We start from the raw sequence: 15,680 nt of genomic DNA, 5'->3' as shown, positions 1-15,680 counted from the left end.
TGCACTGTCATAATTCCCTGTTATCTGAGGGTTTTCCATGGAAAGCGTTTTATTTAACAACATGGAAGACAATTAGCTCTGTCTATATAGCCAAAGTTGACCCCAGTTCAAAAACAGATGAGGACTGGTATTTCATCTCACCTGTTTTATTTCACAAGTATGATGCATATTCTTCAATTTATTACTGAAAAATGCTCTGCCCTGCATCTTTATGCTTTGTATTTTGTAAAATACACAATTATAACTTAGCCCTTAGGCAATGACCAAAATATATTTGACACACACAAAAATACTAGGTTTGGGGTTACCACACAATTTTAAAAAAAGCTACAAAAAATAGATAAAAATAAAAAGTAAATTTGGAGTAATTCGTTCAAAAAGCTTATGTCAGTATATTTGGATTAAATGGCAAAACTGACCAATGCTCTCTTATACCATCTGTTAGTTAGCTTTAGTCTTCCCTTTAGTCTCAATAATTCTTAATAATCTGGTTAGGAGAGACATGAAGTATCTGTCTTCACAGTTAGTTAAATGAACTGTTGTGACACTGGAACCGACGGACCCATCCTCCATGTAGAACAGAGACTGTAAAAGCGGATGACCTCTGAACTAATGATTTCTTCTTTGTTGAGAGAACCTGTCCTCAATTGCCAGAGCACTCAAACAAAATTTAGTTTAAATGGCACAAAGTCAAAAACAGACAAGACACATGATGGAACCTGTTTTCAAAACCAGACTGGTTGATATTTTCTGAAACTTTTTTCAAGTCTGAATTGTTTTTGAATTACAGATTATGTAGGATTCTAGTGGAAAACATTGGGAAAAGGGTGCTATAGACAGCTGGATACTTCCCCACTGCACTGAAGTGTATAAAATACAGAGACTTTTTGAAGGACTGGCTTTCACTTGCATTTTGTTCTTTTTGTTTGTTTGTTTCTTCTTCTGTGTTTGTCATTTTCTGTTCCCAGAAACTGGTCTAATGGGTCTTATTGAACCTTGGTTATAACTAGGGCTGTCAAGCGATTAAAAAAATTAATTGTGATTAATCGCGCTGTTAAACAACAATAGAATACCATTTATTTTAAATATTTTTGGATGTTTATTTCATTTTCAAATATATTAATTTCAATTACAACACAGAATACAAAGTGTACAGTGCTCTCTTGGTATTTATTTTTTATTACAAATATTTGCACTGTAAAAAACAAAATGTATTTTTCAGTTCATCTCATACAAGTACTGTACTGCAATCTCTTTATCATGAAAGTTGAACTTACAAATGTAGAATTATGTACAAAAAAAACTGCATTCAAAAATAAAACAGTGTTAAACTTTAGAGCCTACAAGTCCACTCAGTCCTACTTCTTGGTCAGCCAATCACTCAGACAAACAAGGTTGGTTACAATTTGCAGGAGATAATGCTGCCTGGTTCTTGTTTACAATGTCACCTGAAAGTGAGAACAGGTGTTCGCATGGCACTGTTGTAGCTGGAGTTGCAAGATATTTATGCGCTAAAGATTCATATGTCCCTTCATGCTTCAACCACCATTCCAGAGAACATGCTTCCATGCTGGTGATGGGTTCTGCTTGATAACGATCCAAAGCAGTGTGGGCTGACACATGTTCATTTTCATCATCTGAGTCAGATGCCACCAGCAGAAGGTTGATTTTGTTTTTTGGTGGTTAGGTTCTATAGTTTCTGCATCAGAGTGTTGCTCTTTTAAGACTTCTAAAAGCATGCTCCACACCTTGTCCCTCTCAGATTTTGGATGGCACTTCAGATTCTTAAACCTTGGGTCGAGTGGTGTAGCTATTTTTAGAAATCTCACACAGGTACCTTCTTTGCGTTTTGTCAAATTTGCAGTGAAAGTGTTCTTAAAATGAACATGCAGTGGGGGAGGTTTAGGTTGGATATTAGGAAAAACTTTTTCACTAGGAGGGTGGTGAAACACTGGAATGCGTTACCTAGGGAGGTGGTAGAATCTCCTTCCTTGGAAGTTTTTAAGGTCAGGCTTGACAAAGCCCTGGCTGGGATGATTTGATTGGGGATTGGTCCTGCTTTGAGCAGGGGGTTGGACTAGATGACCTCCTGAGGTCCCTTCCAACCCTGATATTCTATGATTCTATGTGCTGGGTCATCATCCGAGACTGCTACAACATGAAATATATGCAGAATGCAGGTAAAACAGAGCAGGAGACATACAATTCTCCCCCCAAGGAGTACGGCCACAAATTTAATTAAAAAGAACAGGAGTACTTGTGGCACCTTAGAGACTAATGAATTTATCAGAGCATAAGCTTTCGTGGACTACAGCCCACTTCATCGGATGCATAGAATGGAATATATAGTAAGAAGAGATATATATACATACAGAGAAGTTGGATATATATCTTCTTACTATATGTTCCATTCTATGCATCCGATAAAGTGGGCTGTAGCCCACGAAAGCTTATGCTCTAATAAATTTGTTAGTGTCTAAGGTGCCACAAGTCCTCCTATTCTTTTTGCGGATACAGACTAACACGGCTGCTACTCTAAACCTAACAAATTTAATTGACGCATTATTTTTTTAACGAGCATCATCAGCATGGAAGCATGTCCTCTGGAATGGTGGCTGAAGCATGAAGGGGCATATGAATGTTTAGCATATCTGGAATGTAAATACCTTGCAAAGCGGGGCTACAAAAGTGCCATGCGAATGCCTGTTCTCACTTTCAGGTGACATTGTAAATAAGAAGCAGGCAGTATCTCCCGTCAATGTAAACAAACTTGTTTGTCTTAGCGATTGGAAGAATAAGAAGGGCTGAATGGACTTGTAGGCTCTAAAGTTTTACATTGTTTTGTTTTTGAGTGCAGTTATGTTACAAAAAATCTATATTTGTAAGTTACACCTTCACGATAAAGAAATTGCATTACAGTACTTGTATGAGGTGAATTGAAAAATACTGTTTTGTTATTTTTACAGTGCAAATATTTGTAATAAAAATAATAATATAAAGTGATCACTGAGTACTTTGTATTCTGTGTTGTAATTGAAATCAACATTGAAAATGTAGAAAAACATCCAAAAGTAGTTAATAAATTTCAACTGGTATTCTATTGTTATTAAGTGCGATGAATCGCAATTAATTTTTTAATCACGATTAATTTTTTTGAGTTAATCACGTGAGTTAACTGCGATTGACAATTCTAGTTATAACCCAATCAATATTTTCCCATCTAATGTAAAAAAGGATTAAAACTACCCTGCAAGTTTAAGGAGGATGTTTATAATCATATATAGTTATTAAGAAGCAACGCTTCATACTACGAGAAAGAATTCTGAAGTTTTTAGAACTAGGGGTAGAATGCACTAAACACCTAATGAATCTCTAAAACCGTGGTCACTGCATCACTGTTACCAGGTCATGGTGCCCTATCACCTCCTTCCTCACCAAGACACGCATACCAATATGCAGATAGGTTTTTTTGGGGGGGAAGGGAGGCGGAGAAACTCAGTAAGATCTACAGAAAGGAAACTGAAAATACAGACAATGAAAGTTAACAATCCTTTAATATTTACTAAATGAAAACAGGTATGCAATTACACCATGAAGTCAAGAACTTACATCTTCATTTGTTGTTTGATTGGAGCTGATCAAATATGTATGAAAACCTGAGAGACCAACAATAGACCAAACGGAAAAAAAACACACGACAGCTTCCAGCACAGTGATTAAAAGTCAAGGAAGTACAAATTTGTATGAAATCTAATAATAATTAATAATAGCACTCACATAGTGATTTGTGTCTTTAAAGTACTGAACTTTGAATTCTGCACAAACATTTGCTGAGTAATCTTCACAACACCCGTATTAGGAAAGTATGTAAGTAAATGGAAGTACAGTTTCACTTACAGACAGACAGACAGAGAGCTTCCTTCCATGACTTTACTCAAGGCCACACAATGAGTCAGTGACAAAGATGAGATTAGAACTGTGTGTACATAGCACCTAGCACAAGGGGTGGTGGACCATGAATAGGGCTTCTAGGAGCTACAATAATTCACATAAATAAGAACAGTTTAGAAGTTTCTGGCTTCCAGTCACACGTAAAATCTATTAGACCAGTGAGACTCACAATGAGACTTGCAAGCAGCTCTTTAATGTGCCTCCTGAGGCTCTTTGCAGCACATGATATTAAAACACTGTGATTTAATTATTAACCAATCAGAATACTTTTACTATGTTATTAACCAAGTGTAGTCGATAAAATAATATTTGGTCAGTCATTTCTTGTGGGAATAATATATATAAACGAAATATTTCCTCATCATACTGTTTCAATATGAATATATAGTATTATAGTAAATGAAACAATTCATTCACACTAGTGTAGCTTTTTTGGGTAATGTGGATTGCTAATTTGGCTTCTGAACCACTGAGGTCTGAGTATCACTGTAGTAGACCATGCTGTCTGTCCTCTGTAACTGAAGCAGAGATACTGATTATACATGTCCTACAAAATCATAATGACAATGTATTAGCCCAGGTATGCTACAAATTCCACTTGCTCTCCATTACCATCATGATTACATTCACTGCTCTGTTACAAACATACACACACACACACACACACACACACTTGCCATAAGCAAGTGACTGTGGAATTTGCAAGGCCTGTTTACAACTTTTACCTTTGTGACTTTTCCTACTGGGAAACAATGCACTGAAAAGCACCGAAAACCTTTTATTCATTACTACAGAATGAACATAAGCAAGATATTTCACCATTCAGTCAACTGTGCCTCAATATTATTTTTAAGCTTTGATCTTATTAATTTTTCCTCTTTTTCTTTCCAACCTACCTTCCCTCTCTTCCTTCTGCAGAGGCCTTTTCATCTTAACTACAACCCCCAAAAATCAGTAACTAGCCTTTTTCAGGGCCAACATCTATGTTACTATTAAATTGGTCAACATTGGGTGCTGTGCAGTGCAGCTTACAATATCCTTTAACTCTGACTAAAAGACATAATCTCAATGTCAAGGTATCATACTTTGCTCCTAAACCTTGTTTATCTCAGTAAGACAGCAAGCTACTACAACCAAAAGACCACGTCTATCCTTTCAATTGCCATTTATTTCAGTTTATGTACAATAGCTAGGAACTTGGAACTCTCGTCTTACTCTATATTAATATATTTATGTTTGATAGTCTATATATACCAAAGAAGAAAAAAAGCATTGTCTCTTACCAAAATACATAATAAATTAATAAGGAACATGGCAATTGGAAAAGAACATGATGACAATTAATCTACACAAGTCATTTTCCAAAACAACTGTTTCTCAAAATATTCACAAACAGGCCACAAAATGCACCACTCACATCCTCATCAATACCTGTCTACACAAGAGAAAGAGAAATATGCATGACCCCTTAGCACTATGAAAATAAAGAAGCCAGAAAAAGCAATACCAGGAATGCCCTGGTCTTTTACCATTTAAAAATTACAACAAACATATTCAGGGTATTATTTAACAGTCAAGCACCATAACATTGCTGTGATCCAATAAACATGGGAACTATACATTACACAACTGCATAAAAACCTCTTAAAATATTGCTAAATTTGCGAAGTCATTATAATACCCATTAGCCACTGGCAACAACTTTGCTCTAACACAACTTAGTTTAAATGGCAGAAACTGTCAAAGCCAAGCAGAAATGGAAATGAGCCAACAATTCATTAGTTTTGCTTAGGGTATAAAACATTTATATGTCACTCTTTAGAACTATCTCTTGCAGAAACAGGATGGATAGAAGAACCATGATGAACTTCTGAGCAGCAGGTTTGCTACTTTTCTTCCTCTCCCTCAGGAGTGATTTGAAAGGTCACAGATGAGCAGGAAAGGAGCTTGCACTGGGGACCAAGCCGTAGACACAGCAGCAGGCAGCCTGTGAACTAGGACAAGAAGGCTTAGGCACAGAGAGCCTGGCAGGAGTTTGGCAGCAGCAGGATACAGTCAGAAGAACCTGCAAACAGGAGGCAGAAGTCACCCCCCTAAAGTTGACTGCTGCAGGACAGCGTGGTAGAGCTCTTAAGTGAAACTGCTGATGACACAAATGAACATTGTCTAGAGGGATCTACTGATCAATATTTAAACTGTCCTCTGAGACAGGTTGGACTAGAAAAGACACCCCAGATATCAGGTCTCAGGAAGACCAGTTACCCTCCTACCCTTATAGTTGACTGCCCCCTTAGGACAGAATTAAGAAAAAAGGTTTATCTCAGAGGGATAGCCATGTTAGTCTGTATCCACAAAAACACAACCTATCCTGGAAAACAATCCCTCACTCTCACAGACCTTGGAAGGCAGGCCAGTCTTCGCTTACAGACAGCCCCCAACCTGAAGCAAATACTCACCAGCAACTACACACCACACCACAGAAACACTAGGAACCAATCCCTGTAACAAACTCTGTTGCCTACTCTGTCCCCATATCTACTCTAGCAATACCATCAGAGGACCCAACCGCATCAGCCACACTATCAGGGGCTCATTCACCTGCACATCTACTAATGTGATATATGCCATCATGGCAGATGGGGCATTGCTGGCACATGTACACTGGCCAAACCGGACAGTCTCTAAGTAAAAGAATAAATGGACACAAATCAGACATCAGGAACGGTAACATACAAAAGCCAGTAGGAGAACACTTCAATCTCCCTGGACATTCAATAACAGATTTAAAAGTAGCCATCCTTCAACAAAAGAATTTCAAAAACAGACTTCAAAGAGAAACTGCTAAGCTACAATTCATTTGCAAATTTAATACCATTAATTTGGGCTTGATTAGGGACTGGGAGGGCTGCCTCACTACAAAAGCAATTTTTCCTCTCTTGGTATTGACACCTCCCCATCAATTATTGGGATTGGACCACATCCACCTTGACTAAATTGGGCTTGTCAACACTGGTTTTTCAGTTGAAAGTTAACTCCCTTCATGTGCCAATATATTTATGCCTGTATCTGTAATTTTCACTCCATGCATCTGAAGAAGTAGGTTTTTACCCACGAAAGCTTATGCCTAAATAAATCTGTTAGTTTTTAAGGTACCACCGGACTCCTTAATGTTTTTGTACCTAAGATATTTTCAACCTTTTCTTTCTGCCAGCCCTAGTGAATAATCCTTTCCTGTTAACCATGTATGCGAGCACTTTTCAGGAAGCAACCAGGTGCTAGAGTCTATAGGGTCAGTGGCTAAATGCACATAAGCACTCCCTTCCGAGACTATTTTATACCTGGTGATTTATCAAGTATATGGAAAATTTTGGAGCACTGCATCCCGCAGAGCAACCTATTGGGATGGGACCAATTATAGAACATTCCCTTATTAACAGGGCACTGTTAGTGATGCTTAATTAAGCAAACTGCTTTACAGGGTCTCATATTGTGGATATTCTTGTAGAAGCTTTTCTAACGTTATCACCATGCAGTTTGAGAAACTTAAATACATGGATGAATTTATGCTCACAGCACCTGAGCGAGGCAGGGAAGCATTAGGTCATTCTGACAGGCTACACTATCTGCACCTCTGAGGGCTCCCGAGGGAGGGAAAGAGACCTACTGTTCTGGGCATATTCAGTTAGCTCTTCACTTCACGCTTTTTAAGCAGGAGTGAACTGCTGAGCCTTGTGCTGGAGGACTCACTGAGTGTGAGCTTCCATAATAAGTTTTTTGATTCAAGGTAAGTGTTTTGGAATTTGTCCCTTTACATTTATAGTAAAAGGAATAAAGTTAATTCACTTAAGTAAGAGGTGCTTAGATGAAAATGTAGGAATTGTGAGGAAAACAATGGCATAGTATAAAAGATGTACCCTCAGTTTAGTATGTAGGGAGCTATGTATTTAACTCCCTGTTCATCAAGATGTGCAAATAAAATGGAAGCTCATTAGTTATTAAAAAGATAATTGATTTATACATAGTTGTTGAATACACAGCAACAAGGCTCAGCTATTGAGTACAGTAATATGGTCTACTACAACTAGAGACCCGTAAAACTCGGTTTGTCACATAGCATTGTTAGTGAGGTATCAGCTGAAAAGCAAGGCTCTCTCTTTACAAATTGTCTTGCCACAAAACAAAATTCCCAGTACTGTTGATGCAATTTCATTTTGTATTGTGAGGAATTGCAACCAACCCACTAAACTGTCCAACATGTCACATTCTAAAGGAGCTGCTTCTACAAAATGCTCTATTGAGCCTCTCAAACTGGCATGACTTTGAATGCAAATTATGAATAAAAAGCCTATTGTTCCTGTACAAGGATCCACAAGTGTGGGATCAATTACCTTTTGATTTAAGAACAATTGAAAGCTTTTTCCATTTTGAGAGAATTGAAAGACTAATCCACTATTAGAAGTGATTTGTCATCCTTTTATGTGGAAGTTATTGTTGTGCTATTCAGGATAGATTGCTTGTTTGTGCTTCCTAAAAACTGTGGCCTTGCTTAAAAAGGAGGTTATTGCTCAATGATTCTACATCACAAACACACAAATCAATGAACACATCAGAAGTTATGTCTACAGAATTTAGCAAACTTGACATTTTAGAAATATACAGGTGACAACACTCAGGGTGAAATCTTGTTACTTCTGCCCTTTACATATTTCTTTAGCAAAAATTGTAATTTTGCCAATTAATAAGCTGACGTTTTTCCACAAAACCATCCCAGATGGTGTGTGTGGTGTGTGGTTGGTTTTTTGTTTTTAATAGGCGAAACCGCCATTTTTGTGTACTTCCGGGCAAAAATCTAGTTTTGTGCACAAGAGCAAGTGTTCTAAGGCAAAACAGTAAAAAGGTTTTGCTTTTGCAGAGCCAGTGTAAGGAATGATTTTTGCACTGGCTTTGTGAGTGATTCAAATAGTTTCACATATCTATATATCAGCCATCCACACATATTAGTGGGGAGTTGGAAGAGCTATAGTCCCACAGGAATTTAAGCAGGAAGTCAAGTAGAAGTTATGGCAGCTCCCCAGCCTTTTCTGTCTGTTAGCTCAGAGTGGTTTTCAAACTTTTTGTATTGGTGACCCCTTTCACACAGCAAACCTCTGAGCGTGAGCCCCCCTTATAAATTAACAATGCTGGGGGTAATTTAATTCAATGGGGGCTCGGGGCTGCCAGCACCACAGAACTGACAGCTCGTGACCCCCACATAATCACCTTGTGATCCCCTGAGGGTCACAACCCCCAGTTTGAGAATCCCTGTGTTAGCTGTTCTCAACTGGGAGCAGAAGTCATAGAATCATAGAAGATTAGGGTTGGAAGAGACCTTAGGAGGTCATCTAGTGAGTCCAACCCCTGCTCAAAGCAGGACCAACACCAACTAAATCATCCCAGCCAGGGCTTTGTCAAGCCTGGCCTTAAAAACCTCTAAGGATGGAGATTCCACCACCTCCCTAGGTAACCCATTCCAGTGCTTCACCACCCTCCTAGTGAAATAGCGTTTCCTAATATCCAACCTACACCTCCCCCACTGCAACTTGAGACCATTGCTCCTTGTTCTGTCATCTGCCACCACTGAGAACAGCTGAGCTCCATCCTCTTTGGAACCTCCCTTCAGGTAGTTGAAGGCTGCTATCACATCCCCCCTCACTCTTCTCTTCTGCAGACTAAACAAGCCCAGTTCCCTCAGCCTCTCCCCGTAAGTCACGTGCCCCAGCCCCCTGACCATTTTCATTGCTGTCCGCTGGACTCTCTCCAATTTGTCCACATCCTTTCTGTAGTGGGAGGTCCAAAACTGGACACAAAACTGCAGATGTGGCCTCACCAGTGCCGAATAGAGGGGAATAATCACTTCCCTCAATCTGCTGGCAATGCTCTTACTAATACAGCCCAATATGCCGTTAGCCTCCTTGGCAACAAGGGCACACTGCTGACTCATATCCAGCTTCTTATCCACTGTAATCCCCAGGTCCTTTTCTGTAGAACTGCTACTTAGCCAGTCAGTCCCCAGCCAGTAGCAGTGCATGGGATTCTTGACCTTGCTCAACCTGATCAGAATTCTTTTGGCCCAATCCTCCAATTTGTCTAGGTCACTCTGGACCCTATCCCTACCCTCCAGTGTATCTACCTTTCCCCCAAGCTTAGTGTCATCTGCGAACTTGCTGAGGGTGCAATCCATCCCATCATCCAGACAGTTAATAAAGATGTTCAACAAAACCGGCCCCAGGACCGACCCCTGGGGCACTCCGCTTGATACCGGCTGCCAAATAGACATCGAGCCGTTGATCACGACCCGTTAAGCCAGATATCTAGCCAGATTTTTATCCACCTTATAGTCCATTCATCCAATCCATACTTTTTTAACTTGCTGGCAAGAATACTGCGCAAGACCATATCAAAAGCTTTGCTAAAGTCAAGATATATCACGTCCACTGATTTCCCCATATCCACAGAGCCAGTTATCTCATCATAGAGGGCAATTAGATTAGTCAGGCATGACTTGCCCTTGGTGAATCCCTGTTGACTGTTCCTGATCACCTTCCTCTCCTCCAAGTGCTTCAAAATGGTTTCCTTGAGGACCTGCTCCATGATTTTTCCAGGGACTGAGGTGAGGCTGTAGTTCCCTGGGTTCTCCTTCTTCCCCTTTTTAAAGATGGGCACTATATTTGCCTTTTTCCAATCATCCAGGACCTCCCCCAACTGCCACAAGTTTTCAACGATAATGCCAATGGCTCTGCAATCACATCAGCCAATTTGCCTCAGCACCCTCGGATGCATTATATCTGGACCCATGGAGTTGTGCATGTCCAGCTTTTCTAAATAGTCCTTAACCTGTCCTTTCACCACTGAGGGCTGCTTACCTCCTCCCCATACTGTGTTGCCCAGGACAGCAGTCTGGGAGCTGACCTTGTCTGTGAAGACAGAGGCAAAAAAAGCATTGAGTACTTCAGCTTTTTCCACATCATCTGTTCACTATGTTGCGTCCCCCATTCATTAAGGGTCCTACACTTTCCCTGACCTTTTTCTTGTTGCTAACATACTTGTAGAAACCCTTCTTGTTACCCTTCACATCCCTTACTAGCTGCAACTCCAGTTGTGTTTTGGCCTTCCTGATTACACCCCTGCATGCTCGAGAAATATTTTTATACTCCTCCCTAGCCATCTGTCCACGTTTCCACTTCTTGTAAGCTTCCTTTTTGTGTTTAAGCTCACCGAAGATTTCACTGTTAAGCCAAACTGGTCACCTGCCACTTTTGTTATTCTTCCTGTGCCCTCAGTAAGGCTTCTTTAAAATACAGCCAGCTTTCCTGGACTCCTTTCCCCCTCATATTAGCCTCCCATGGGACCCTGTCCATCAGAAAAGCAGACTTTGACTCCCTGAGAGAACTGAAGTCCAGGGTCTGTATTTTGCTACTTTTCTTTCTTCCTTTTGTGAGGATCCTGAACCCAACCATCTCATGGTCACTGCTGCCCAGGTTGCCACACACTTCTACTTCCCCTTCCAATTCTTCCCTGTTTGTAAGCAGCACATCAAGAGGAGAACAGCCCCTGGTTGGTTCCTCCAGTAATTGCACCAGGAAGTTGTCCCCAGCACTCCACAAAAACTTCCTGGGTTGTCTGTGCACTGCTGTATTGTCCTCCCAGCAGATGTCAGGGTGAATGAAGTCCCGCAGTAGAACCAGGGCCCATGTTCTGTAAACTTCAGTTAATTGTCTGAAGAAAGCCTCATCTACCTCATCCTCCTGGTCTATAGCACATGTCCACCACAACATCACCCTTGTTGCTCTCGCTTCTAAACTTAACCCAAAGACTCTCACCAGGCTTTTCTTCAGTTTCATGCTGGAGTCCTATTCCACTCACAGTTGAGAACTTGTGAAAAAGGCAAGAAGCTGCTGGAACATATTAAAATAGCACAGTGACACTGAGGGCATGTCTACACGACCTTGCAGTTCAGACAAAAGGAGTGGGAACAGCAGTCCACGCAAGTGCTATGCTGCAACTCCCCTGTGGGATGCTGCATGTTCAAACTTCAAGGTCCTGAGTTTGCAATAATGCAGTCCTCTTCAAAGAGGACTGCATTAGTGCAAACTTAGGACCTTTAAATTCATGTACGCAGTGTCCACACAGGGGAATTACAGCACAGCACTTCAGTGCACATTGCTATCTGCACCCTCATAGTCCGAACTGCAGGGCTGCGTAGACATGCCTTGAGCTACAGGTAGTGGGGGATGGTGGGAGCAGATGAGGGAATCTAACAAACAACTAGTTACTTGAATTAATGATACCTAGGACAGATTTTACTGTGTCCTAAAGGACTGACAAAGTTATCAGCATAAGTATACTTTGGAAATACTGGATTGTTTGGTGCCACTTAATATTTTTGCTTTTGTATTTTATAATTGACTTTTTCTATCCCACCAAAGTCAACAAATTCCAAATAAATATTTTCCTCTCATGAGAGTGGATGTATTACTCAGCAAATACGTATAATTATCTCTTGAAATGTGTGTGTGACTTCAATAAATGTTAAATGGACATTACATACATTTACCTAGAATAGAATATACCCCCAAAAGATGCAAAATAATAAAAAAAAAGAGCTCTTCTCTTCTCTACGTGCAACACTAAATGAGAAATGATGTAGAAATACTAGAGCAACTGGTGAAACCTTTCTTGAGAAAGTCTCAATTCCATGCATCCAACAACAGCAAAAAAAACCCCAAAAAACAACCCGGATACATTTATCATATAATTTCTTCCTTAATATTAATGTAACAAAATCTACAGCACATTTTAATGAAAGGATATCTTGCTGGACTGTCCTTGAGGGCATTTAAGAATCCTGTTTGCTGTGATCCTGTGGAAACAAAAACCAAATTTTACAAATGAGTTAGAATTTTCAGTATAGGCTGCTTTCATCATAGACCACATCCACAGATCAAAAACAATAGGCGCCTGAAAATCAGTTGCATAACTGTATTTTGAAAGTAGTATCAACAAAAAAGTGACAGAGTTATAATCAGATCTAACATCTGCAGGGTATTTCTCAATAATACCAGACTGATGTCTGCACCGTTTTGCATTAATAAGATTTCTAATTATCCCTCAGTTCTTTTCCATCCTAATATGGAAAAGAAAAGATTGTTAGCTACTTTTTGACTTGGAATTCCTATAAGATATACACCTGCTATGGCCCAGATTTTCCGCTGCCCCTAGCTTACTCTGGGTGCAGCCAGGCAAGTATGTGCAAATGAGCCAAATACAGATCTCTGATCCTTGGGCCAGTTCTATACCACCTCCTGCCCCCTCTCTAAATTAGGGCATCTTGAGAGCTACTCCAATTTATGCTGGCTGGCTATGGCCACCAGGGCAACATCCACTAGCTGGGAAGAGCCAGAGAACAGCATGCTCCGGGCAGACTCCTTACACCAGAGTTCCAGGAAGGGTGGTGTAGGAGATTGCTATGCCAGCTCCATGCTCACTGGGGATTCCCCACATTGGGAAGATATGTCCACTTTCCAGTCCCTGTGCACTGAACTGATACCCAGGGGCTGAAGAGGGCTGAATAGACTGGCCCTTACTGCTGCACATATTATAAATAACTTTGCATTCTACTGTATCATTTAACCATTATTCATTTAATACATTTTAAATATTTTCCCTTTGAAGAAAATTCTCCCTCCTTAGCCAAAGAGGATCTGATGGGGGGAAAAAATCTTGATGATGATGATCTTTTTTTAGGAGACACCATTTCCATGGGCCAGACTAGTGGTTTACAGTGGTCGCTATTAAAAAAAAGGAAAAATGACTTGCCTTATATTTTTCATTCTTGATTTTTTCCCCCAGTATTCTTACACTTGGGTCTTAGTTTCACAGCACAACTTCTCCCAGGTTTCAGGCCCTTAAGGCCCTACCAGTAGCAGGTAGGTGCGTGAACAGCACTCCCTGTTGGTGGTCATACACCTCTAGTCACTTCCTTATTTACCACAAAGTGAAGGCTCCTCAAACCAAATAAGTCAATCACAAAAACAAAATGGCTGAAAGATTAATGCCTAAAAAAAAAACAGTTGAATGAATACGAAGATAAAATCTATATTGAAAAGGTTTTCCTCTCTGAAACTGAGTGGATATATGTGGTTGAGCAAGAATCCTGCAAGATGATGACTTCAGAGAAGCAGAATTACTAAGTAAGTAATTTTCTCTTCTCCAAAGATACTATCTGTATAGAATTCTCACTCCTGGAAAGAAAGCAGCGCAAGTGGATGTCAGAAAGAAAAAGAGCATCATTAAATAATTACAGCAGGCAGAAAGAACAAAGCCAAAAATGCTAACGTATGTTTTCTTTTTAAAAGTATACTTAAGGGTAAGACAGCGTCCCTCCAAAAAAGGGTGCAAAAATCACAGCCTGTAGGAGGAATAAAAAAGACAAAAAAAGCTTCACAAATTTGGCCAACTCAAGGGACATGCCCCCAAAGTTACAAAACTCTAGGTGCTAGAAAGTTGGACTGCAAGGGAGGTTCTGCTGGATTGAGAGACTGAGGCAAGATTGCTTCTGTGCTCTGTAAATGTATGGAATAAGGACCATTTGACTACTTTGCATATGCCCATAATGAAATCTTTCATGAGGTAGGCAGGGAAGGCTGGGGAAAATATTGTCAAGATAAGTTAGCTCATTAAGGTGGAACTCCATAACTACCTTGCAAAGGCATCTCAGATGAGTCCACAGCTCTTTATTCTTTTAAGATTTTGGTAAAGATTGATCAGTCACAAGAACTTGAAGTTAGCTCACTGTGAGATAGTCACTAACACTAGGAAAATAACCTTCCACATCAGAAACTCGAACTCACAGGTACTGAGTGGCTCAAAAAGAGCTTTCCAGGAGCACATTAATATTTCACAACACCAGCAGCTTTTTAAATAAAGGTTTCAAAAGAATCAGCCCACCAAGAACCATACAACAAATGGCTGAAGAGACACCTTTGACTAGTTCATGATGGGTTGCTAATAAACGAACTCAAATGGAGTTAATCTTTAAGTTAGATTCATACAGGAGAAGAAGGTAATCAAGCAGTTTTTGAAAACCTATATAACTTTCAATATTAAGTCCTTCTCTTAGACAGGTTCCACAAGGGTAAGAGAACTCAAATCATCGGCTCGAAAACACTAATCCTACTGTGCTCTTGCCAGCAATCAAGCCGTCACACACAGAGCTCCCAGACTGGGATGGAGTAAAGTGTCATGATTCTGAGAGATCAGTCACGGCTAGGACTCTGATCCTGGTGGAACCTGCTTTGGCCATCTGCAAAAGATCTGAGAACCTGACTGTGCTAGTATGAAGCTACTAGGATCAAGTATTTATCTCATCTGGATTTGGCCAGACTTGTGGAGAGGCATACAGGAACTTCCTTCCTCAGTGGATGGAAAAATAAGTATCTTTTGTTAATGTAGTGCCTTCTCAGTGTCCCAAGTAAAAGATGAGTGGTTTCTCATTGGGGTGAATGATGAAGAGAACAACATCTAGTGTAACACTGTCACGAAAGATCTGATTCACTACTTCCTGATCCAGGAGACCACTTATGAGGCTCTAACATATCTACTAAGGAATTTCTTACAGAGCCCTCTCTCTCATTGGAAGGGCTTCCAGAGAGACAACCTTATGCTGACTTGCTTGTTTATATAAAACATAG

General features: G+C 40.1%; 1 protein-coding gene across 10 annotated transcripts in view; it reads right to left on the bottom strand.

Annotated features, from left to right (window-relative positions):
• Positions 1-15,680, bottom strand: part of ZDHHC14 (zinc finger DHHC-type palmitoyltransferase 14) — a 154,099-nt gene that overhangs the window by 20,242 nt on the left and 118,177 nt on the right. For all 10 annotated transcript variants that reach the window (XM_027826089.3, XM_027826088.3, XM_027826090.3 and 7 more), the window contains 2 exons: positions 12,802-12,850; positions 3,610-3,712 (listed from right to left, as the gene is read on the bottom strand). In XM_027826089.3, coding sequence (XP_027681890.2) covers positions 3,610-3,712; positions 12,802-12,850 — 152 coding nt within the window. The remainder of the gene's footprint in view (positions 1-3,609; positions 3,713-12,801; positions 12,851-15,680) is intronic.

This window comes from Chelonia mydas, chromosome 3, assembly GCF_015237465.2.
Source record: "Chelonia mydas isolate rCheMyd1 chromosome 3, rCheMyd1.pri.v2, whole genome shotgun sequence".
In the NCBI taxonomy this organism is placed as follows: Eukaryota; Metazoa; Chordata; order Testudines; family Cheloniidae; genus Chelonia; species Chelonia mydas.
The sequence above is the reverse complement of the archived record's forward strand: the minus strand, read 5'-3'. Positions and strand labels throughout refer to the sequence as shown.